The sequence below is a fragment of the Pezoporus wallicus genome, unplaced genomic scaffold (assembly GCF_028554395.1).
Source record: "Pezoporus wallicus isolate ANWC-B61680 ecotype Strahan unplaced genomic scaffold, APGP_CSIRO_Pwel_v1 scaffold_6362, whole genome shotgun sequence".
Lineage (NCBI taxonomy): Eukaryota > Metazoa > Chordata > Aves > Psittaciformes > Psittacidae > Pezoporus > Pezoporus wallicus.
The window spans coordinates 5,135,864-5,161,558 of NW_026637663.1; the positions used below are offsets into that span (position 1 = coordinate 5,135,864).

The window sequence follows — 25,695 nt, forward strand, 5'->3', positions numbered from 1 at the left end:
ATGCACAGCTTCAGCAGAATGCATTATAGAAAATGATTCTCAAGGACAAACAAGACTTATGATATAGTACAACTCCAAGCTTAAAACTTGATTGCACAAATGAACTTTTGTACTTAGTATTTAGAAAAACATTCACCCAGGAAGGCAATCATCAAGTAAAGCATCTGCTTTCTAAGGTTTATTCCAACTGAAAAATTATTATAATTACTCAGAAAAACATGATTTGCCTTACCCTACCCTTCCTACACAATGTGTATGAATCAGACTGCAAAAGAGTCACCTCCTTCAGATTAATTTCCTTAAGCACTATTTTACCTCTAAAGCTGCATCACAAGGTATAAATTACAATAACAAATGAGAAGCTGTTAAAGTATCTGTGGAAATTAGTGGGTTTGTACCCCTGACCAATCTTTCTAATTGCTTCCAGGTATTTCCCTACAAGAACGCTTCATCTCATACAGCAGTGAGCCAGACTAGCATCAGTACAGAACAAAAGTGAACTGCTCAACGCTGACACAGAAACCTTGTTTGCTAAGGATTCAGTAGAGCTCTGACAACACACCCTTGCCAAGGACCAGGACTCAGTAGCCTGTAATGGACTCCTACACACTGTAACAAAGGGTCTAGTTTTGTTACTTCAAAACACTGTTTTCATAAATTGTTTTATCAAAATTTGTAATGTTTTGCTGCATACAACTATCTTGTGCTTTAAGTTTCATTCCTCTTACTGTGTCAACTTTCTGAACCACAATAATAATGCGTAGTTCTGTGGGACAATTATTCATGTAAAGAGGCAATATGCTTTTACAGTCAAAATGCACAAGCAGAAATGAAGAGTTAAATGAAAACACATCCTAAGCCTCTGCCAACATTACCAGTAGGAGAGTAAAATCTGCACTGCGAGTTAGTGTATTTTGGGCATTTTGCCAGTACAAGTCGTGCACTTCCTTCTCCAAATATGCCCTGGCTACTTATTAGGTAAATAGCAATAAGGTATTCTTATATTACTGTAAACAAAAAAAAAAAATTACAAAATAAAAATTTATTATCAGGGATCCTGACATTTAAAAAACTGCCTACAGAGTGAAATACTACCTAACTTTGGTTTGCTATGAAAAAAAAATCTATGAAATTACTACAACATGACACTTTTTCTGATTCTGATTTTTCTGTTTTCTTATTTGCTACTTTGGTCAAGCAGGTTGTTGCTTTATCGGGTTTAGGAGACAGAGAGAGGAGGAAATAGAATCAGTAACCTCAAGAGAAATGTCACCTTTAGACTTTGAGCTGCAGTTTAACTTTTACCAATGAATTTCTGCACTTGCATGAAGTCACTACTGTGCTCACCCCAAAAGCCTGTGCATATGGACAGGGGTACAGAACTGGCACCTGGCAGAGCACGCTGTTTCCTCTTTTGAGTTAAATGATAAATACAGAAGTTACTGGCAGTGATCACAGATCACTTCATGCGGGATCATGTGCCTCCATATGTCATGTGACTTACAGACAACACAGTCTTTAGATCATGTGATTTTTCAAGACTTAGTACTCTTTCTACTTCAATTAAAAAACACAAGTAACAAATTGTAGTTACAGATCTATGACACATATATGTAAACACTGGATGTAGCCCTTCACTAGCCAACAAACAGACACACATGAAAAAATAACATGCGTCATCTTTGAAGACCATACCTGTCACGTTAAATGGCCGCTTGACTAGAAAAGAGGGCCTACTTGTATCTGCATTTTGCAACTCCCCTTCTTCTTCCTCCCCTTTTTGTAACAAAAAAGTTTCAGTGCAAATATATAATATCAAGTCAGTTTATAAAAGTCACTTCTAGTGCTAAACTTAAGTCATATGTCATTGCTTTGTTAGATCACAGGCTCTACACAGTCACTCTGTACTCTTCACTGTGGCTTTCTTCAAATAAAAAAGCTTATTTGTTTCACTAATAATGCAAATTCAAAGCCATATACAATTAAGTCGATGACCAAAGCCATGCTTGGATAACACTTTTCCCCACTCCTCAAGTCCTGTGCAACAAACACAGGTTTTGAAGAATGAAAGAAAGGGCACTTGCACAGTCTTGTTCTATTTTTTATTTAAACAGCATTTAAATTCTAATTAATGAAAAGGTTATCATGTCTACCAAGGATCTGACGTCATGACTGGCACATTCGCATCCACCAAGGTTCTGTTGTTTGTACTGTGATAACATACAGAGAAGAAGGAACCTCAATTCCATTTTCAGCTTCAGATGTTAACTTGCTTCACACACAAAAGTTGGTTTAGGAATTCTGCTGTTCTTGTTCTGAGGTTTTAAAGTTTGTGTTCAGATTTTCAGGGGATTTTTGGCTTTTGGCTTTCACAGACAGAAAGAAGAGGAAAGAAAATATGGGACAAGAGGACAGAAGAAAGATCTATTTCTTCTAGAAAATAACAGAAAACTAGAAATCAATTCACAGGAAAGGGGTTACTGTTCATGCTGTTCATCGGACTAATCAAGTAGTTCCTCCAACTTCTATCACAGAATACAAAACAAGAACAGGTAATAGTATTTTTTCCTGTTTAGGACTGGAACACATCCACATTCTGAATCCACTGCAGAGGCAATGCAGCCCTCCAGAGGAGGGTATCAATATTTCTTACTGTGGCCAGATCCTTTTCAACTTAAAAAATTTACTTCTGCCAATCATAACCCTTATCCTAGAGGAAGAAATTCTGATGACATGTTGGCCTAAACACTAGAAAGAATAACAAAATCTGGCCCTCCGGTTAAGAGACTGACCTGCCAGAATCACACAGATGAAATTACCGGAGAGGCACGGTACAGCTAGCAGGACTGCTCAAACACTGTTAGTCTTTCAAGACAACTACTTGTATCTGCAGTCTCTCAAGAAAGATTACCAAACTTCACAATGAGGTGGTGGTTTTGGATTAAAACCATAGATTTTTAAATTAAATAATTTCAAAATAGTAAAGTCAAAAGAGTCTCTTCACATGCTGAAAGATAGTCACATTCGTGGTATAGCTGTTTGGATCCCATGACTGTTTTCCCCAGTTTTCAAACTGCTATGCAAACAGTTGATGAAATCAAGGCTCCCAATGGCCATGAGAAATGAAGTGATCCCCACACTTGCCTATCTCGTTAAAGAAACACCATCAGACCATAAATCAACACTGCTTTTTTGACATGTAATTCAGCTCAACAGCTTTATGTTTGTAAATAGGAAAGTATTAAGAAACCAAAATTGCACAAAGAATGTAAGTCAGAAGGAAAAGAATTATGTGAGTTAAAATGACCAAAACAAAGGATTAACATACCCCAGCTAATGAAGTGCCATGAGAATGTTAACAACCCTATACAGTACAAACTGTTATCTTATCCAAAGATAAGATGTGTCCGCAGCTAGAAGACTAATTCAGCATGGACTGAAGGAAAGAACTGTTTCCTTAACCATATGAAATTTCTTAGTATTTCTTAGCATGAGATCACTCAAAAGATCAAAGCATGAAAGGTATGCACTTAGGCAAACACTATCTCAAAAAAACATTACAATGTGCTCAAAATATAGCAACAATCTAAAAAAATCAAATGTGCACTCTCTTTGAAACTAATGTAGGTTGTTTAGTTTTGTTTTTTTTCCTGGTTTTAAGTCTTCATTTTTTGGTTAGCTTTGGTAAGACAAAGAGCTGTAGGTTTGCACACACACAAAAAAAAAAGGACAAAATTCTTTGCATATAGAAGGAATTTTGAGTCTATTATGACCAAATTGTATTTTAATCAACCTTAAGTTGCTTATGGATATCAATTATTTAAAAACATCTAAGACAAGGAATTGCTGAATGTTTTACTCTTCTTGAATTCCATCATGGAAAATGCTACATAAGGAGCAGAAAAGAGTCTACTGTGCTATTATTTTAACAAGACTGACTGCATGAAGGTCTGCAGAAAACTAAATCTTAAATAAAGCAATACAGATTAAAAAAAAATCCTTTTATACAGAATCAGTATTATATAGATAAGTCTAATGTTTTTATCTTCACTGAGCTAGTAAGACTGCCCCACAAGACATCAGTATGGGAAATTAAGCATATTACAAGGTACACAAGGATGCAGCAAATCATTTAGGTAAAATGTTTATTCCTTCACTAAATTCAGCAAAAGTACCTTGATGAGTTACTTTTAAGAAAACACCATAAACACATTCACAATTATGACCGCTGCTTTAGTTCTAACTAATATGAGATTACAGCTTGTCTTAACACCCATTCCTATTTCATCACACACAAATACAGTTCCTAAGGTTAAAAGCCTGAACTAAACATCTTGCTTCAAGACAAATTTAAAAGGACTGAAAGAGCACTCATACCAAAAACATTAGCTGTTAAGCTGCTTGGTAACTCATTTTTTCCACCTTAACAAAATCTCTTCTAAAACAATGCTGTTTTTACTTCACCACTGTCAAGTAACAGATACGGTTTCAGACTTATACTCTATTACCTGACTTTAAATTGCATGTCCGAAATAAGACTTTTCTGGAAACTTCGTACCTGTATACCCTAGAATGTTTGGCAAAAGAAACCCCATCAAGTAGACTCTTGCTAGCAACTGAAGTGCTCCACCAAAACATTCCCAGCCAGCTGCCCTTGCTTGTACAGTCTTCACAACATCAGGTCAGCACAGCTAGAGATCTGGCCTTGTTTATAAGCACTCTTTCATCCCACACGCTGCCAGCTAACATTCCCTTCAGGAGAAATTTTCCCAGGACAGCTAAAGCTGATGCAGCACACTGCAAAAGATGCTTATACCCTCTCAGGGAACTGCAGCTATTTGCAGTCAAACTCCACCAAGCTCTATTTCAAGCAGTTACTTCTTCATCTCTTTTTTCCTAGATAAGGAAAGCACGATGACATACACAAAACTGTTAAGTTCTCAAAGAAAAGTCTAGGGACATAAACATTCCCTGTGCAGAGGGACAATAACATTTTGACATTAGTAAAGCAACTCTAATAATTGACCTCTAGTTATTACATCAATTAAAGTCCCATTTTGCAGGAATGATGGCTCTACCTGATTCTTACAAGTTCTCAGTGGCTGGCTGATCTGGTACCATTTTTTTGTCATTTCTATTTACAGGCTTTTGCTCAGAAAACACAAACTACAGTGCATCACTGGATGCCCACAGTGATAACATCATAGTAATTCAAACTGACACTGAGCTGCTCACTTCAGGGGCAAAGTCAGTGTTAAAATTTACTCGTCCACCTTTCTGAAATACACACAGGGATTGTACTGTTCACAGTGACCTCTGGACTGAGACCCAAGACATTCATTTGTGCAAGGAGACTGCACTGCCTGTTTATCACTGGAGAAAGGGTTTTACTGAAACAGGTAGATAAACATTCCCAGTGCTAATACACCAGAAAAAGGCTTCAGTTCGTTCATAAACCTGACAGCAGATTTGCCAGCAACTTCTAACAGTTTTCTTTTCCAGACTCCAACTTTTGAGTGGGGAGGCACATAAGATGATGCCTTACAGAGTAATATTTTTGCTCAGAAGCGTTTTCTATGCTAAAGCCTAGAACTGAAGACCCGCAAACATGTCAGCATGTGTCCAATTTTAAGTATTACTGATTTCACCAGGCATATACACATATCTAAGAAATTTTAAGTGACTCCTACACACAATGTCTACAGCAGCACTGAAATTGTGAAATGGATCAAAAATATTGTACAGAGATGGCTTTTCATAATCAACCTTTAAAATAAGAAAACTTGCAAGCTTTTTAAAGTATCTTTAAAGTAGAAAAGGTAAGAACTTCACCTACTGAAATCTAGCCACAGAACTGTGATGTTGTCCTGTAGCAATACCAGGGCTTGTTTTTAAAGCAGCCTCCCTTCTTACAGGAGAGCGACACTTGTGATTCTACCTGGCTTTGTTTTTTTCAAAGTTGGCCCTTCCCTCCCAAATCAGAAGGGACAAATAACCTAAAACCAGGCCAAGGGATGGCTGTAGGGATTTTTCTCAGAAAGGTACACTTCCCCTTGCACTGCAGTACTACCTCTCTGCTTCTTCAGTTAGACAATAAGGCGTTGTCTACAAGAACCTTTGAGAGATGTCAGCCTTCAATGAAACTAACACTTAGCCTTTCAGACCTGAAAGTTCTGGTAGTTTCCGTTTGATCTGTGGGTTGTTTTTCTAAGCTGAGTGACAATTAGGCACAAGTAATCAACACATTTGTCATGCAGGCTCAAGTATCTGTGGTTTATCCAAAAGGATTCCAAGCCACAAGTGTTTGCAGCTGGGAACTAAACATTTGTAGAGCGTCCAGATGATCCTTTGAAATGTGTTGAGACCTTGAGAAAGTAGCATGTAATGACTGAAGTTGCAGGTCTGGTGAGGACAAACACACAGAACTGTTCTTGGAGACAGCCGCAGGTAATTGCTCGAGCCTCTCCAAAAGACCAGCCATGCAAGCGGCAAGACCCAAGGAGACCCCAAACATTCACAGAAATGTCTGAGGGGTGCTTCAAGCTGGTCACATCCTTGATTTTCACATGCCAACTCATTAATCCGTTTTTAAACCACAGCCCTTTACACAGCAGAAGATGCATTGTGCCAAGAAATCCTATGCCAATACAAGGATACCACATTAAAAAAAAAAAAAAAAAAAAAGTCTTGCATCTTAACAAAGGACTTTTTAATATGAAAGCTATCAGTATTTCCATGTGAACAATGGGGAGGCAGTTGAGTTGAATTCAGGCCAAGTACTGCAACAGAAACACTCAGCATTTCCTGATTATAAATCAGCAAAAAGTTCATGTTCAAAATGATAACAGATTCAATTTCAAACACCCAGGATTTTACACAGGAGACAAGCTTTAATTTTTAGGTTATTCCTTTCCAAATGTAACGCAAAGAATAAAAAGAATACTCAGAGTGTGAAAATTAGAGGACCTATATTGGATTCATGCTAACACAACTTTAAAAAGAGAGCAAAGCAATTCCATAAACTGATAAATGATGTATTATACAAGACATGTATTTTTCCTCTTCAGAGACTGAAACCCTGTTTTCTCTTCCCTTTGCTGTACGTATTCCTTTTGTTCCTCCTTTTTCCCCTCCCTCCTTAGCAGACAGACATCTATTACTATCTACTACATGGGGCAAACAGAGTTTGAATACTTGGGAAGTGTGAAAACCTCTGACAATAGAGGAACCTAGTAAGGAGGGCAAAGCGAACATACAACTGAGCAGCACCAAGTTATGCTAGTCACAGTCTAGCACAGATTCCAACATCTCTAACACTGAAGAGCTAGCAGAGACATCCAATACTTCCATTGTAAACAACACAGTATCTGATGCCCCATTATGCTAAAGGAGCATCAAATGAAACACACCAAAAATAACTGTTCATAAATAGAGCTCAAGTTTGTATTATAAAGATTATTTTCTGTACAATTCTAAAAACTCTAAAGATGACACTACAACCCACTTGTCTGAGATTTATCTTAGCTGATTATCCTCGTTACACCACAATTTAAGAAGCCACAAGAAAGCCATCTCTCAGTCTTGCCTTGAAAATTGCATCAATACAAATGAAAACACAGAAAGGCAAATAGAATGAGCTGATGTGGTACAAGCAAAGGCCCGCTTCTTTACAGGCAGCAAAAAGTGATGTACAGCTAACTTTAAACTTTAGCTGTACACTCCTTGTTTTCCTAAGCCCAAAATGTGAACGTAACTCATGTACTGCAGACACTGTCCTTTATTCGAAATATATAATATAAGTAATAACTTTCAATTCCAAGTCTAGGCTGACTCCAGCCACAAGCAAGGAATGAAAAGTTGCTTGTCAAACATGTAAATTTCCTAAGTATTAAGCACATGTGCACAGACACTTTTAGACTCCTTTTAATCAACACAAACATTCCCACTTGCATACAAAAAAAAATATTCCCTACAGCATGTTAAAAGACAGAGATAATCCCTAAATTAAACTGTATTTGCTTTTATGGATTTTAATAATGAGGGGACTGTTTCAACATTAAAAATGCACATGAAGTTATACTTTCGGCTAGTCTACACTTGACACCAATTCTGCTTCAGTTTGCATTTTTAAGGTCTCATATTAATCAGTCCCATAAAGCATTACTGATAATGTTTGCATAAAAATAATTAAAATTGGGTTTGGAAATTAAAATTATAATTAAAACAGCAAAAAAATTGTTTCTAACTATTAACTATTTTGTGGATGTGCATTTCAGGAGTTACACCTTTAATAAGATAATTAAACAACTTTAACAAATATAAAGTTGGAGCCCACCTTTACAGCAGTGCTTTTCAGGTGTCTGAAAATATTACAGTGCAGCAAGATGACCACAGAAGCCACATTCTTAATATGGTTTCTTTCACTCATTGTTTTTCTAGCAGTTACTATGACCTCTAACTCACGTTCTCAACTTAGTCAAATCACATTCTTACCTTCACCACAATGTTCAGTCCCCAAATCCAGCAATGACTTTCCTGCAACCTAAAGCATTAATGTCATATTACTTACAGAAATAACCAGCAGTAAATGCCTATGAAATTTCTCACACAAGAATGACTTCAGAGTAGTATTCATTTTTTGAACTTGGTATTACAAGTCCTATTACATGCAGGAAAGGAAATTAAGATTAATAATAATTAGACTTGCAAAGTTCATCCATTTTGTAAAGAATGTACATTGTGCATGTAGAGTACAGCACACATGTACTATACAGCACTGTGGATTAGAAGGAAGGAGCACTAAAAAGTTCTCTTTAAAAATACTGGCAATTTCTCTACAGACATACTAGTACTATTTGGCTGACTTTCCTAAGCCTCCACACACACATCAGATGTGCATAAAATCTGCAGAGATAAGCAGGGAAACGATATATTTTAAGTCCTAAATACATTTTCTGCTCAGATCCATAGTTTTTATTGTTACAATTAAATCCACAGCCCCATACAGAAATACAACTAGTTTCTTTACTGTTTGTAAAGAATAATCAATAGATCACAAAAAAAAAAAAAAGAGCATGAATGCTTTTTAAGAACTATTTAAAACATAAAACAAGATTTCAATTGAAGTTTCTGTTTATTAATGCAAAACCAGAAACCATATTATGAAGAAATGCATTAAAACCAACATTAAAATAACTTCTGCCATCACATATTGTCAATATTTGCATTCAGGTCTCTGAATTGCAGTGTTTCCTCTGCTGTAATTGGCAGCATCAGTAGAACCTAAATCAGCAGAAGGAATGCAATTCCTCATAATTTAGGTGTGAGTGATGTCAGCAGCTGTTAGAGAAAAACAATAATCCTTCGGGCTTTGCTCATGTGAGGAAAAAGCCTTTCAATTAACGTTTAAAATTAAAAGCTGCAGCATTATTTAATTAAAATAATGTGGCTATTTGGCTCCATTCTGGCTGCAGTTTGCTGCAAGTCCTATCCTTGAAGTAATCAGCGGCCTTAGTTTATACCATAAGGAGAAGGCAAAACCGAAGAAATACAAAGCTCACAATAAGCAGGAAGATTGAGTATTTTCAAAGTATTTTGTGAGGGCCAAACATATCTTAAACTCATTAACTTGAAATTAGATCCCAAACTAACAATGCTTAAGATAACTCATGTCAGAAAAAGACGTTCACTTAATTGTTATTTTCACCGTTCAAGACAAGTGTATCAAAACATTTGCAGCCAGTGAAGACCAGGCTTACAGATAAATAGTTCAATTTGTTTCAGAAATTTCCTGGGTTTAAACCATGACAAGAAATCACAAAATTCACTTGCCATTCATTTGGGAGGGGTACAGGACAAAGAAAACTCCACACCGCTATTATCAAACTTAACACTACCTCAAGTACCCAACTGAAGGATTAACAAATTGAATTTTAGTTTCAAGCCAGACTTCTATTGGTGAAACCTGGTTTGCATTTTTTCAAGTTGGAAGGTTTTAAAAAAAATCAGAATATCTACCTCTACTCTGTTTTTTCCATTAGTAAGTCCTTAACTAACTCACCAAAAAGGTAGAACTGCAGACCACACAGCATGTTGCCCTTTTTCAGTGCCTCATCTTGAGATGTGAAATGCGAGAACACACATTTGTGTAAGCAGCAAACTCTCTCTAGCTACTCATGTCATACACTTAATAGTGCTTCAAAGGGAATCTTGCACATACATTAGCTTTCGAAGTTTGCATGGCAGTTAAATAAAAATGTGAAATACTTCAAGGTATCTCCTTACTAAGTACAAGCTTCGACATTCAACTCAAAGTTCTTTCATTAAAAAATAACAAAAAAAAAAAAACCAAAAAAAAACCACACATTTCACAGTATTGGTCTAAACATCAAAATTTGCCACTTATTAAATGGCCTTTATGCTAAAAGACGATAGGTTTTTGTTTCCTTTTTTAAAGGTTACTGTCATCATTCCTTGTCTCTCTTCTCCCTCAGAAAACTGTATTACTGCAAATTCCAAAAATAATCACTCCCAGCCAGAAGAAAAGCCTGGGAATTGCCACCTAAAGAACATTAAGTTTTAGAGAGCAATGAGCATCTAAACCAGGAACTTGGGAGTGGAAACCATGATGAAGCCTTAATTATAACATTTTTGTTAATAAAAATAGATTTGATCTAGAGAACAAAATTCTGTTTCCACTTCTGACATCATTTTCCCATGGGATCTTGAGGACGTCCTAAAGGCCAAACCATTCAGTAGGATCCAGCAATTCCAGATATCACATTCTGGTACCCATCAGAGACTGCTTCAGCCTGATTGTCTGAAGGGCTAGTTTGTTTTCTATTTAGGTTCACTCTGTGTTATGAAAGTGATTAAAAAAAGCTCAGAAATGCAAAATTTGTGGCTGCATTTCACAATATGCATCTAAACATCTCAATTTCCCACCTGTAAAATGGCCTTTGTGCTAGAAGACTACAATAATGAGCTTGACCAGAAAAACATGTGGATAACAACCCAAACGACAGTTACGATCTTTACTGCCATTCATGTATTTTTAGAATTCTTTCTTGGAATTCCTTCACATGGACAACTGGCTGTTGAACACCATGATTAATTCAGGGCAAATAATTCCATTAGTCAATCAACCAAGAGAGAATATAAAAGCAAAGCAGACTGAGTCTTGTTTTTTTCCATTCAAAATGATGACATAAACTGCATCCTATTGAGTCAGGATGCAAAAATCCCTCATACTTAGAAGGTTCAAGTTAGCTGAACTATTTTATTGCCAGAATTTACTGCTTCTCTCTTTTTCTTTAGCTTTTCATTTTTTTTTTTTTAGAGATCACTGGCCTCTTAAATCTAGAATATTTTGATAAATAAACAATGATCAACTTCTACAGTCTTACAGCACAGATTACTCCTGTAAAAAAAAGCTGCATGTTTGGTTCAGATTCCTTCAATACTGAATAAAAAACTTTTAAAATTCATATTATTACCTTATTTAAGTTTATCTTCTCAAAGAATTATTAAATACTAGCTAAACCCAAACATTTAACAGATACAGACTCATAGACTAGTTAGGGCTAGAAAGGACCTTACAATCATCAAATTCCAACCCCCATGCCATGGGCAGGGACGCCTCCCACTAAACCATGTCACCCAAGGCTCTTTCCAACCTGGCCTTGAACATCACCATTATATGGGTAATAATAATGAAAGACAGGAATAGGAACTGCCCAAATTCCTCAAACATTAGGTTATTTAAGAACACTTTATATACCAACATTATTAGAAGTACGGAGAGAGAAACTATTCTATTCCATTGTTCCTATTTTCTTTAACATTAACATTAGCAGTACACTTTACACTATGGAAGGGTTGCTACATACATACATACCATAAAACAGCAATATATTCATCAAGTTCATATAAACGTATCTATACCTATCTCAGCTTCAATATGTAAACAGTATTATTGTTCTTTCCTTACCCTTTGCTGAAAAGTAAGTAAACTGAAAGTGCTACATGGTCACTATTTACAACTGTTCTTGCAATGAACTGCCTATGAATGACACAAGTATGGATTCAGAGTTAATTTTGGCTCTCGAGAGATGCAGGATCTGCTTCTGCAGGGCTGCTATTAGTTTATGGACAGTTTTAGACAGTATTTTGCCTGTGGTCATCTGTAATTAATTTCATGATGCAATGCTGGGGGAGTGAATTGTGGAATCAGTCCCTCGATTAACTGTTTCAATGGAATTACCACTGAACAGAGGCTGAAAACAAGAAGGAGAATTAAATAACGTAACAGACAAGACACACAGGTGTCGCCATGCAATTATCAGCACCCATGGGAAATGTCATGGGATATCTGCAGCCCATTTCAAGACAGGTCTGGAGCATACTGACAAGCCAAGTTGGGAATCCTGAGAACCATTAGACAAGAACTAGCCACAGAGAAAAACCTGAGACTAAATAATAAATTAGTCCTCCTCCCTAAAAAGTACTGAATTAAGTATGCCAACTCAGTTTTCACAGATGTACATATCATTTAAGCTTTAAAGTAATATTCTGTGAAAAGTGGTCAAGATTCCTTCCAAATTATCACAAAGAGAGAATTGCAAACCACCACCAAGGAGATATTTTCATAGGTACACTGAATGAACTAACTGGATAACCAAAGGAGCCCAGTTATAAATACTTGTGATTATTCCTCTCCAGTTGTAGATTCCAGAGTACTAAATGAAGTCTGAGTAAAATATAAACCTACAAAGACCATGTATTAATACTCTCATCAGTAAGGCTTCGGAAAACACTGTTTGACATTCTGTTTCTATGCAACAGCATTACTACTTTTTTGCTATAAATTGCAGGATGCATAACACTGAAGTTTCAAGAACTTACACAGATGAACCTATTAGTAAAGAAAGCACTACATCTACCATTGCATCAGATTACATATGCAGCAGTGGCCCTGGCAGGGGCAAACTGCCACTGAGGGCATAATTTGATGATTAATCTTAGTGGCATCATCTAGGAGCATTTATACAGTTACCACAGTAAAACCAGAAAAACTAAAAACATACATGAAGGGCATCTATCACCTACATCCCATCTAACCTCAAAGTGGTACAGGCTATTCTCAGTGCTGGTTACTCAATGCACACTAGGTAGTTTTTTTTCTCTTGCAGCTGCATGACACCCACTATGCTTTTAGAAGCCATTAGGGTAACTATTGCTGTGTATAGTAGTAGAGCCACGACACTGCTCATAGCAGATAACTTCTGATATCTCAACAAAAAGGAAAATATGACCAGGGCTGAAAAAATAACTTGAAAGACAGAAGATAAACCAAGTATTACTCAAAAGCAGGTTTAAGATTAGATATATTCTCCTTCTCAGCTTTGAAGCCCAGCAGTCACCATAGTTCTTAGTAGAAGGTAAAGCACAGAAATGGGATGTCTAGTATCAAAGTTGTGTGCAACCCTTGCAAGTCCTTCCAGTATTCCAGTTACAAATAAAATTATACCTATACTGTAGGCAGGAATTTTTTTTTTTTTCAGTGTAAAATAGTTCTCACCTAGAAATGTTCCCTCAAAGATATTTTTTAAATAAACCTTTCCTTCTGCTTTTGCATGTCTATATGCAGAAAATGAACAAACGAAAACATTACAAAATGTCAGGTGTAACTTCCAAAAGTACTGACATTTATTTTAAATCTGGCCTGTGAAATAGCACCTTGTCTGCACTTTCCCATATCCGGCATTTGCTTTCTCATACATTTGATACTGTCACTGGAAGTTTATGAAATACAGTATTTTAAACTAAAACACCAGCAGTGTTCATTTTTAACCAAAACAGTATACGCAATTAATAAATTGGTGAAAAAGAATGCTACATGATCCATTCGATTATCAGACATTTTGGATTAGATCACTTAAAATAATAAGCTAGGGGGCTTACTTTCACAGCTGGGTTTGCCTTATACTCTATCATCTACCTTGGGAATGCAGTACAGATCCCAGGAGGCACCTCTACACAGCATGTAACATTTTTCTGTGAGCAACACTTCCAAAAGGCACAAGACTCAGTAGACTGGACAAACCTGGGGGGCAGGGGAGGGGATGGGGAGGGGGTTGACAGTTGCTCCCTTGCTCTAATACATGAAGTAGCAATTAATTTTACTGTGCTACTCCTGAACACCACACAATGAACAGTGAATTGTATTCAGAAGATTTATTTTACTGCAAATTTGTCCTGTCTATAGCTGAAGAAATTGAAATAAGGAAATTAAAATGTCTTAGTCAATATTAAATGCTGTTGCCATTGTCAAGTTGATTATGCTAATTTGTCTTATTATTACTAACCTGCCAGACCCCAGCTGTTGTCTTTGTCAAAACCTGAGTTTTCCAATAACTAGGAACTGCAGCTGCTTAGAATGGGTCACCAGGGACTTGAACCACCACAAACATTACTCATCTGGTCCTGCCCTGATCAGACTTCTTTGGCCAAAAGGCAGGGTCAAGACTGCTTGAGATTTGGGACATACAAATTAAAAGCTTTTTTTTTTTTTTTTACCCTGATCCTCAGAAAAGTAACATTTCTCATTCAGCCTTTGAAAAGCTATCTACAATTACCACCTTATATGCATCCGATGTGGGAAGGCCTGGTTGTTGACACTCCAATTAGCTTTTGAAAAAAAAAAAAAAAAAAAATCACTAATTATAACTGAAGACATCCACTAAGTTACTGCTCCCAATATCATTCTGTCAGTGCCAAAAGTTCAAAACCAAAAAAGTATTATTTATTTCAAATACCTTTACTTAAAACAATTTGAGACCCGTAAGTTTCTACACTACATATTTGCCAATTGCATGGAACAGGTGTAACCATAAACATTAGAAAATGCTTCATTTTGATGGGCAAACAGCCAAAGCACTGCCTGATCTAAACATCCCAAACTGGAATTATTTTTAACAAATGCTGTCACATGAAGTACCTTCAACAGAGCCCCAGAACTTAAGGGAAATGACTATTTAATGTTTAACATTTCACTGGTATTTATTGTTGTTTTTACTCTCATATATTAGTTTCAGATGGGAATCCTTGCCAAAAATCCCTAACTTTCCATTCCTCCAACTCTTATTAACTGTTCTGTTTGGATTACCGACATCACACATCCTAATTTCTTCCTTTCCTTTCAACAAGTTTCTCTCCAAAAACATAATCAAGCTGTCCTGCTCTCTAAGCTCTTCAGCCCTGTACTGCTTGTCATCCTTCCTCCTCCATATTTTCTTTAGTTTTAACTGGCTTTTAACTCCAGAATACCACTCTCCTTGCACTGTTTTGTGCAATTTCTATATTTTACAGCATAGAAAACTCTCCTGTAAAGTAGCAGCACTTGCTAATGACAAACTATCTAACTGGAGAAGTCAATGTAGCTTGTTCAAACACACTGAACACAGAAGTGTTTTAACCACAGAGATAGTATAAATAGGTGTTTTCCCTGGGGCTCTCAAGGTACACTGCACCATGCATAGTACTGGCTAGAGACCACCCAACAACCAGAGCCCATTTGCTGCAAAGAGTGAGGAAGAGCTCCCACAGATGAAGCGTACCAAGCACAAGTTAGTGAGGTACAAGCAAATTGTTCAGAAAACACACTTAATGCAGTTCTTAACTAGTGGACTGAGCCCTTGGCTTTTATCTTTGCAATTTCAATATTCAACAGCACACTAGCCTTTAATATTACACTAAGCTCCTGATCCCTTACAGACATAGGTGAAAGCCAGCCACTCACGGGCCAACCAGTTTGGACACCTTTTCTCTTCCAGGCATTATCAGGCTTCCTGTATTCACAAACTGAATGACTACAAGCTAATAATAGCATCCTTTGCACCTCCAAGATTTTCAGGTTTGACAGCAGAAATAAACTCCACACAAAAGCAGACAAATGTCAGTGATGGAAGTGACGGGTCAGTTGAGTAAACAGACAAGCCACATCTTGTCCAGAGGCAGGGGTAAGAAAAGGGTACAGGGCCAGAAATCTCTTCTGGAGTGGAAAAAGTCTGAAGGCTTTCGTTTTTACTGAGTTTATTTGCCTCTCACATTTTTTAAAGCTGAAGTGGAAAAACATGAACAAACAAACCTTGAACAACAGATCTTAAAATGTACCTTTCACTGACCTTGTGGAAACCGAAAGAGAAAAATCTGTAAATTCCAAAGCCATTGAATTGCCTCCTACAAAATAACAAGAACTGAATCCTCTTCAGGCAAAAAATCTGTCAGCTAACAAATGAATCAGTGAGGCATGCTTAGCAAAGGTTTCTCACTTTAGTCCCCCAGTCTCTACAAGCACTGCCAAAATTTTTAATCCTAGAAAAGCAGATAATTCATCCCATTCAGCTCACCAGCTCTACCTTTCTCCCCCAGAAAAGCACTAATACTTTCCCTCTCCCCATAAAGCCAGCTAACCTCTCTCTAGGAGACGCTGAGGCCATGAATGGAGTTACCCAGCAATAGCTTTCCTCTCCTCACATGAAAGACTGGCCTTTCCATCCACCAAGATCTGGCTAGCTCTGTGGGTTTTCTTCTTTCCCTTTTGCTACCTTTTTCCCAAATGCACCTCACTTGGCCCTGCTTTTGTCTTTGAAACTTCTGGTGGTCTGAAAATACCTGCCAAAACCTGTCATCAGTTGTAGTACTTACAGTTTGGGATGTGTCCGCTGACTTTACTGCTGAGAGCTAACCACCACTAACACTAACCTTTGGCTTCATCACAGCTACTGAACTTCGAAACCTTTTTTAAAGATTTTTTATTTTTTTTTTTAGCCTTTAAATGATGGAAGTGAAAATATTTATTATAAATTCACAGAAATAACTTACAACTTATAGAAGCTTCCGGAAAGAACATGCAGACAGCCAGCATGAATGTGTTTCAGATAACAGCCTTCTGCAGCCTCTTCTCATCAGTGGCAGATATATTAACTTTAAAAGCAACCCAACTGCTGAAAGACTCTCAAATAGTTACGCCTGCCCACTCAGGCAACAAATGCATATAAAGCAGAAAACAGCCCTCAATTTTGACATGTCAAAGCTTCTCCCTCTCCCGCACCTCCCAGCACTCGTCCTTTTTTCCCTTGACAGCCCAGACCTGCCCATTCAGTGCTGCACACAAGTAACTCCCAAGTATTTGGTTCCTCACCCATTTGTCTCTCCTTCTTTCTCTTGTCATCTTGCCCACAGGTCCAGGCACCACTTTTCTGTCCCTTCTGACGCACTGCTTTACGCCACCCTGGCGGATCAGGAGCTGAGGACATGAATGCTGCACGCCCTGCAGGGCCCGTGCCACCCTCAGCTCACTTCACTGGCAGGCAGGAAAGGACAGGGCGGAGCAGCAGTGTGAAGCAGCCAGCGCCCTTCCCCCTGCCTGCTGACATGAACGCTGGCCCACCATGCCACCGGCCTGCCACACACCAGCACTCTCTGGAAGCTGTTGCTGTGGGCCTTCGTGAAATGTCTGCATCGTAAGGCTCGCCCACACAGGATGATCCAGTACAGACACTGCACAGAGGGAAACCTGAAGCAAAGGACTACTAGCGGATTCCAGGCGTAACCAAAGAGCTTAAGCAAGTTAGGAGCACTACCAGAGACACCCTATGGGGTGGGTACCCATACTAGCATCTCACTAGCATGCTGTTCATACATGACAGGCTCAGAAGTCTGCTTCTGCAGTCAGTCTCCCCATCTCCCCCGCTCACTGCACCTTGCTTCCCATGGTGGAGCAGATGCATGGAGGCTCCCCAGGCTGAGCTACATGCGAAGATACATTCCAGAACTCCAAGGAAGCACACACAGAACTGAAGTAGAGCCAGGCTGAAAGCACACATCACTAAAACACATAGCATCAGTGTTTGATCCGTAGGACACTGTTCTACCCTACAAATCCACTTCTCATCACAGTACTCACCCTCTTTTCCACATCTCCTCCACTGCCCCATTTCTGTGGTTATCACTATGTACTATCCTGGAAAGGGTGAGACTCCCAGGCACTTTGTTTCCTTGCTTCTGAGCACTGTGATTCCCATTCTTCACCAGTGTATTGGAAAATACTGCACATCACCAATAACTTTTGCCTGAAAGACCACTTTGTCTCTTACGACAAAAAGCACTGAAACGATACCGTGAATGGTGAATGAAAACAAGATTGCTGACAGACTTACTTCTCAAGCTAACAGAATTCCAGTCCATTTGTTCACGTGTTACACAAGTCCTCAGAGAGTCACATGCTAGGCATTCCTCTTAGTACAGTGGGTCACACACCAGGATAAGTGCATTTTTAACTAGTTATACTGCAACACACATCTGCTCCAATCACAGGAATAGTCCGCCTGTTGACCTGCACAGTTCAGCACACCACTTTAACAGGCAGGAAGGCGGTTTCTGCATTCTGCCCTGCAACCTGAGATCAGGGCTACAAATGCTGCAACATGGGAGTGTGAAGTGGAGGCAAGAAGAAAGAATGAACTCTGCGTTCACTCCATTAGACTTCCACCAAGTCTGGAAACATACTGTGCAAGTCAGAGCCATTGCAAGAGTCTAGAGGATCAAACACCCAGGCTCTGCAGTGTTCACACCTTCAGCCCAGTTCTCATCTGACTGGCCAGATTAGCAGCCTCACTGCTTTTGTCCCTTAATAATTTCTGGGTTTATGAGCCAATTTCAACTATAATCAACACAGGACAACTGATATCCAAGGATAACTACATTCCTGAAAGTTTTATGACCACTGGCAAGTGGATAAACTGGCATGCCCATGGTTAAAAAGCTTCAGATTTTCTCTTGCCTGGCCAGGGTTTATAGTCAATCAGCACACTGGCAGCCAGTCAACCCACACCATCAATCATGTCATGTCTTCACAGTGTAGCCGCTGGGGGCCACGGCAGGAAGAGTATTTGGGGGCAGAGGCCAAGAGCATTACTGTGGGGAAGAGGTACCTTTAGAGATACACAGTTCCGAACATGGAATTTAGCTCCATGTGAAACAACTTTAGTTTTGCATGATTTCCAAAAGGAATGGGCAAATTTGATAATTACATATGTGCAAACATGCACATGTATGTAAGAAAATACTAAACTCTGTTCAGTTGCAACTAAAAACATTAATCTCTTTCAGGGATTTAATCTGTTAGAGATCTCCACGAAATACTTGTCTTAAGATCAGCCTGGTAGAAGAGGGCGTTATCTGTGCTTCCCCTAAGAGGCTGCAGCATCAGCTAAATCCTTACAACATACAAGAGCACCTGCAGAGGGGGATGAGCGACCAGACAAAACCAGAAGGGGGAGGGGGGGAAGAAGGGGGGAGAAGCTTTATTACTCCCCTTGTTTAGTCTCATGGGGCTACTTAATCACTTTTTTCTCGCTCAGGGGATGATCAACCCTAACTCTGCCCAGCCTGAGGCTAACTCAACAAGTAACATACATCAGCATCTCTGGAGCACCGCTTCCCCTTCTTGCAACTATTCTCTCCTCTCCCCACAGTGTCCTCCTTGTTGTTCAACACACTCCCTCCTTGGGGAAATATTTTGCCTTGCCCTCCCTTGAGCTGGCAAGCAGAAGATCTCGGATATGTTAGCACTGACTCTTTTAGCAGCAGTGTTGGCATATGCTGGCTTGAAGTACTTGTCAGACTGCCCTAAAACATCAAAGCACAAGGTCTCAGTGGTTCCACTGCTGCCTTGCTTTTTCTTTTCTTACTGATACTTGTCTTCACAGAGCTTAATGAATACAAGCAAGCATCACACCTCATTATTATTTTCATGATTACTGCTAAATCATTAGGCAATTTATCCAAATAAATCTACAGTTAAATCTTCAAAAATGGATGACTGAATAACTGTCTGACTTTGCAGTTAAAGCTGCCCAACACTATTCTTTAAAATCAGCACTTCATAAATCATGGATTTTAAATAAAAGTTTTCTGTGATGGGTTTTAATTCAATGGAACTTATATTGAATACAAAACTAGTAAAGAATTATTTCAGAAAACAGTGATAGAAAATGTACAGACTTGCCTAAATTCAGTAAACTCTTTGCATTTGCACATTTGTTAAATTAGTTCTAGTGTCTTGCGGGATTAAAAATAGGAACAGGGATCACAGCAGAAGTCAAAGTGATACACTGCTATGCATAAAGACTTCACTGCATACGGTTAAACAGTAACCAATGGATATTCTTAACTGACTAAGCTCGTAACTTCAACACTTGTCCCAGAAACTTCTTGGTGTTCCACCCTCACTAAGAATGTTCCCAAAGCATGGTTAGTCTCAGGAAAAACATCCAGTCCCACAGAAATCATGGTAAAATTGGTAGCTCTGCATTTCATAAGCATGTTATTTAGCCTCACAGCATGGCAGAACATGCTTTCTTTGAAATCCTCACTTTACAGTGCTCTGCTCAGCTTCCCCTCACACTTGCTTGGGTTGAGGCTTCACAACATTTTTTTAACAAGCAGTGCCACATGCTGCTAATTTAAGAGGCCCTGTTTTACAAGTTGCTTATCTGAGTATTTGTTATACTGGGAACATAATTCAATTCTGCTGATTCTTCAGGTTTTATGGGGGTTGTTTGGGGTGTTTTTAGGGGAAATTTAAGACAAAACCACTATTTTATGCCATCATTTCTCACTCACACGATGCCAGAAGCTAGACTACATCAACTTCAGGCACATCATTCAAACCCAACCCCATTTTCTTTGCCTGTGTGGTATCATTATAATCACTGATTACTTGAACATACACTGTGCTATCCTAAGGACTGTCTTACTGGGCACACAATATACGCATTTCTTGTGGAAAGAGATGACTCTGCACACTTAGTAATGTCTGACAGTGTGATCTCAATATCTAACAGTTAAACAATGCAAGGAATGTGTAATTACTACTTTCTCTTCATTTTTTAAACTCAAAGAAAAAAATTAAGATTTCAACATAAAATGCAAATGAATCAGGTGTCATAAACAGTTCCCATATATTCCACCATCATTTTTTTTCTTTACATGTAGTATTTATACAGCACTCTTAAACAGAACAGTCCACCTTCCATCTGAAAGGTTTATAGGTGTATGCCTCCAAATTTCTACCAGTTAGAAACACCATCTAAAAGCAAGCACGCTATCCCAGGTGGAGCTTTCAGATCTTGTAAGGAAGGGAGGCACCTGAGCTTTATAATCTTTCAGAATTAGAAAGTACACGAAGTATATAAATAACTAAAATATATAAATCACCAAGGCTACAAGTTAAATATCCTCCTATGTTATAGTTATGTATTTATTACAGCATCATTCCTGCAAACCCCTTACAATAATCAATCTGCTTCAAAATCAGCATGTGCAAAACAGACAACACCTGAAATCAGACTGAATTCAGTATCTATCATCTTCAGGTAACCTAACCTCCCCCCGCCCCCTTCTCAGCTCCCCATGTAATATCAGTCTTACTGTGGGTCGAGGCTTAGATAATAAACTAATGTTTGAATGACTATTCCTTTTGCAGAGAAAGAACAACATTTATATCATGCTTACAACATGAAAAAACAACATTACAGAGAAAGAACAACATGTATATCATATTTATTTTCATGATAATGGTCAAGCGCAGCCTAGCAGCTCTGTCTTTGGTAGCTGACAGCAAGAAGTGCTTTTCTTCAGGAAGGGCTTGGGAATACCAAATAAAACATGGGCTCTAGAGAAATGGACACTCAAGATCAAACACGTTTTATGTGTTGGTGTGTGCAAAACATAAAGCTGACAAACCTTGAAGAGAAAATTAAAGAACACATGCCCAGCATTCACAACTTCCTTATGCAGCCTGTTCCACTGCCTCACCACTCTCACAGTAAAGAACTTCTTCGTTATATCTCACCTGAACTTTCCCTATTTAAGTTTAAACCCATTACCCCTTGCCCTGTCACTAAAGGACAGTAAAAAGTAGCAGCACAGTACCAGTGTAAGTCACATTATCTGTGGTTAAAACATCAATGTCAGTATCCTCTATATGACTTGCTAAAATTCAGCACTGCTAGAATTCATAAAAGTTTAGCTAGTTAGCTTATATTGTTGGAGTCTAAGGCAGCTGAGGATAACTTAGCTGAGACTGGTATAGATACAGCATTTTTCACACAAGTGTTTGTACAGCTTACTTCCTAAAGTAACTTCACATCAGAATCTCTGCATATCAAAACCAACTGATAAACCACTAAAGTTGCCAGAGCAGCACTGACAATGCTTGGCTTAAAAGAACAAAAGTAAACAAAAAAAAAAACAACAAACCAAACACCCAACAAAAGCCTCAGCACGCACATACACACTCAATTCCTAATGTTAGGAGCACCAAATACACAGTAAGCATGTCAGCATACATGATACTTTCTGAATGCTCTGCTCAATTACTCCAAGAAAAAGTGAGGTAACACCAGACTTCAGTGTTTCTGTCAGTGCAGTCAGTGCTTGAACTATAGATGATTATAGAGTTAGTAATGAAATTTGTTACATTGTAGGATAGAATAGTGATTTTTATCAGTCAATAAAACCCTTTCAAGTAACTGTGACCATGGTTACATAAAACATCAGCATTAGGAAAACATGCTGCACCTGCTGAAGGTAAAACCAGTGATATACTACAAACAGAAAAATAGAAAAACAGTATTTAGGAGTAGAATCAGTTACAGCATACTCTTTTTATTATTATTATTTTGTCCTATTTGGCAATCCAGCAAATGTAACAGAAAGGCTTCTCATCAAACACACATTATTAATTCCCAGCAAGATAGCTAGCACCATCCTATAAACATCTCCCCATGCCATGCACAGAAATAAGAATGGTCCCAGTGTATCAGAACTGGAAGTAGCCATCAAAGGATTCATCTCAGCTCCCAGGGACCCAGGGAAAGCTTCTCTATAAACTTCAGAGGGAGCAAGATAACAGCTTACCCTGTAAGTTCTGTGTTTCACTGCTGAAACATGCACTTTCTTGACAGCAAATATAAATTCCTGTTAGACACATAATGTTACACTGATCAATGGCATAAGATATCAAATCAGACTGGTCTTAAAATGGAGAGAAATCTAATTAAAATGGTATCAGCACAGCCTCACACCTGAGAATGCGATGTTCAGTTTTATTTATTATTGCAAATATGGATGCTCCTACAGCCTGCCAGTGACACTGTGCACTGCTAAACAGGAAGCCAACTCTGAAGCTCAGAATTGGTGTTTTGCTTAGGAAGACAAAAGCAGTTGCTTCTCGTATGTAATCCAGCTACACAACTCAAACATCATACTGACTTTCTAGCAACAGCTGCTTTAACATAAGCTCTGGATGATTCTCATTTAGCTTACCTAAAGCTAAACAGAAACAACACTAAAAGAGAAGAGAATACAAACTGAACCTTATTTATACAAAGGACAGTCTGAAGATTCACGGGGGAGGGAGGGAGAATCTATTCAAAATTAAGTTAAACCACTGGAACCTGAGAACAAGCCCACTGGAATTATTCTGTATGTGTGAAGTAACAGCTCAGAATTGGGATTGCATAGTCCACAAACACGTTCTCTTCAGACCTTTCTGCTTAAGGTGGCTAAGGCTACTTTTTTTTTTAGCTAGGTTGGACAGGCAAAAAAGGGAGCATAAGTTTGTCCATTAGCCATTATGACACTAGGAAAAAAATGCATTTGGCTAGATACAGGAAAGCAAGGGAAAAAAGAAAACAAAAAAACCCCACCTAACGCCAAATTCACAAATTTTGTCAAGAAAACTCTCATTATATGGTTTAAATTAAGACTTTTATCAGATTCAATATAAACACAAAAAGCAAACGCAACAAAGGATTTGTACTTCAGTCTACAAAATCAGTTATAAGCCAGAAAAAATAATGAGAGGCACACCATTTTTTTTTTCTTTTACACTTACTATTTCAGAGTCATGGCATTTCATAACCACACTTATTTGAACTTTCCATAACTATTTCTGACACAGCACATAATGCTCTTCTCGGCAAAATAAAATTCCTGATTTTCTTTGCAAGTAGGTTCAGCTCAGCAGGATCAAATTTATAACGTTAATAAATCACCAAAATCCAAGATAGCATCTCAAAACATGAAATATATAAGCCTTAGCTATGTTTTACGAACACATTAATCATGAACAGATTGAATAGGCCTACGGTAAAATGATCCTTCACCTAACATCCATCCAATTTCTTTCAGTGGTTGACAAAATATTTTTAAAGCAATATTTTACACTATTTCCACCATGATTTGCTAGAGCTCTTCAGTAGACCCTGGTCTTCAGAAGTCATTTTTCAAACACTTAGGGGCAGGGAAAACACAGCCAATCCATGGCATACACCTTGGGTCCCCCCTTCTGCCACTCTACCACTGTAAAGGATTCCCGTGGCACTGATGAATTTTCACAGCAAAGTGAGCTGCAAATCAGATCTGTCCCTACATAGGCACACCCTGCCCAGGAGTGGATTTCCAGACCAAAGCAGGTGATTACAGGGACCCAACAATCATAATTAATGGTTTGGTGGGGTTTATTTCAAACTAGATCTAATCTGGCCCTATATACCAAACCTGGTTAACGGAGCAGAATGCTGTAGCTCACGTCCCAGTTTTGTTTAGTCTGGAAAGTACCTAGTTAATGGGATGGTTGCTGCTCCTTTGGACCATTTTCTGATGTGAAGCAAGAACTAATGAAAGCAATTAGGATATTAAGCACACTTCTGACCTGAACACACTAATGAACATGCTCCCAGTCACACTTCTCCACTTAATGTCAAATCTTGACGTCAGCCAAGGGAAGAACAATCCATCAGAGGGAGGCTTCAGCAATGGGCAATCTAGTACCCTGTTGCCATAAAACAGGCAGAACTGAGTCTCCAATAGGAAGAAACTGTCAGTGGTTCTTCATAACCTGATCATATAAATTGGCTCCAAATCCTTGCCATTTTCTCCCATTGATTATACGTTTCCTTAGACTTAGGCGGAAACCACTTACTCCATGCCTCAATCCTTATGCTTTCTCACTTAGCCCACATCCCAAAATGCTCTTCCTCAGCAACCTCCCCACTGACATTGTTCCTTTTCTCCTTAAACTAGCTGTGAGTGGACATTCAGAGTGATCTCTGATGCAGGCTTCTTAATCTGCACAATCATCTAGCTCATTCTTTCAAACCACAACAGAGGTTCCAGCAGACCTGCACACACAACACTGAAGTACAGCAATGATGCCAACGGAACAGATAAGGAAGAGGAAGAGGAGGAAGAGGAGGAGTCGGCACGTAGCAGCTTGGAAAGAGAAAAAAAAAGGTCTTTAGCTGTCTGGATAACAAAAAAAAAAACCTTGGATGAATTCAACAGTCAGGCAGTGGTATTACACTTGAGTTAGGAGATCATCAGAAGGAAGACATTCAGAAAGTCATCTCACAAAACAGAAGGGGAGAGAGACTCCAGAAAGTAAAGTTGATAGGGACGGAATGAGAATGAATCTTGGAAAGCAGTACATATAATGCAGAAGCCTAAGAAAAAGTGAAAAAATACACATAGGACAGATGCAGATAATTCATATGGCTACTTTTTCCATTTGAAAAATCTGAAATACTATTATGCAATTCCTTAAAACATGCTTCTCACTAAAAA

At 38.4% G+C, this 25,695-nt stretch overlaps 1 protein-coding gene across 5 annotated transcripts in view; it reads right to left on the reverse strand.

The window, feature by feature from the left end:
- Window positions 1-25,695, reverse strand: part of PDE10A (phosphodiesterase 10A) — a 365,274-nt gene that overhangs the window by 129,530 nt on the left and 210,049 nt on the right. Inside the window, exon 1 of one of the 5 annotated variants that reach the window (XM_057406924.1) lies at window positions 18,222-18,264. The exons of 3 other annotated variants lie outside the window; for them this stretch is intronic. In XM_057406924.1, the coding sequence (XP_057262907.1) occupies window positions 18,222-18,249 (28 nt within the window). In that variant the 5' untranslated portion in view covers window positions 18,250-18,264. Of the gene's footprint in view, window positions 1-17,203; window positions 17,307-18,221; window positions 18,265-25,695 lie in introns of those variants that run through there. One more of the 5 variants, XM_057406925.1, reaches the window with a different exon arrangement.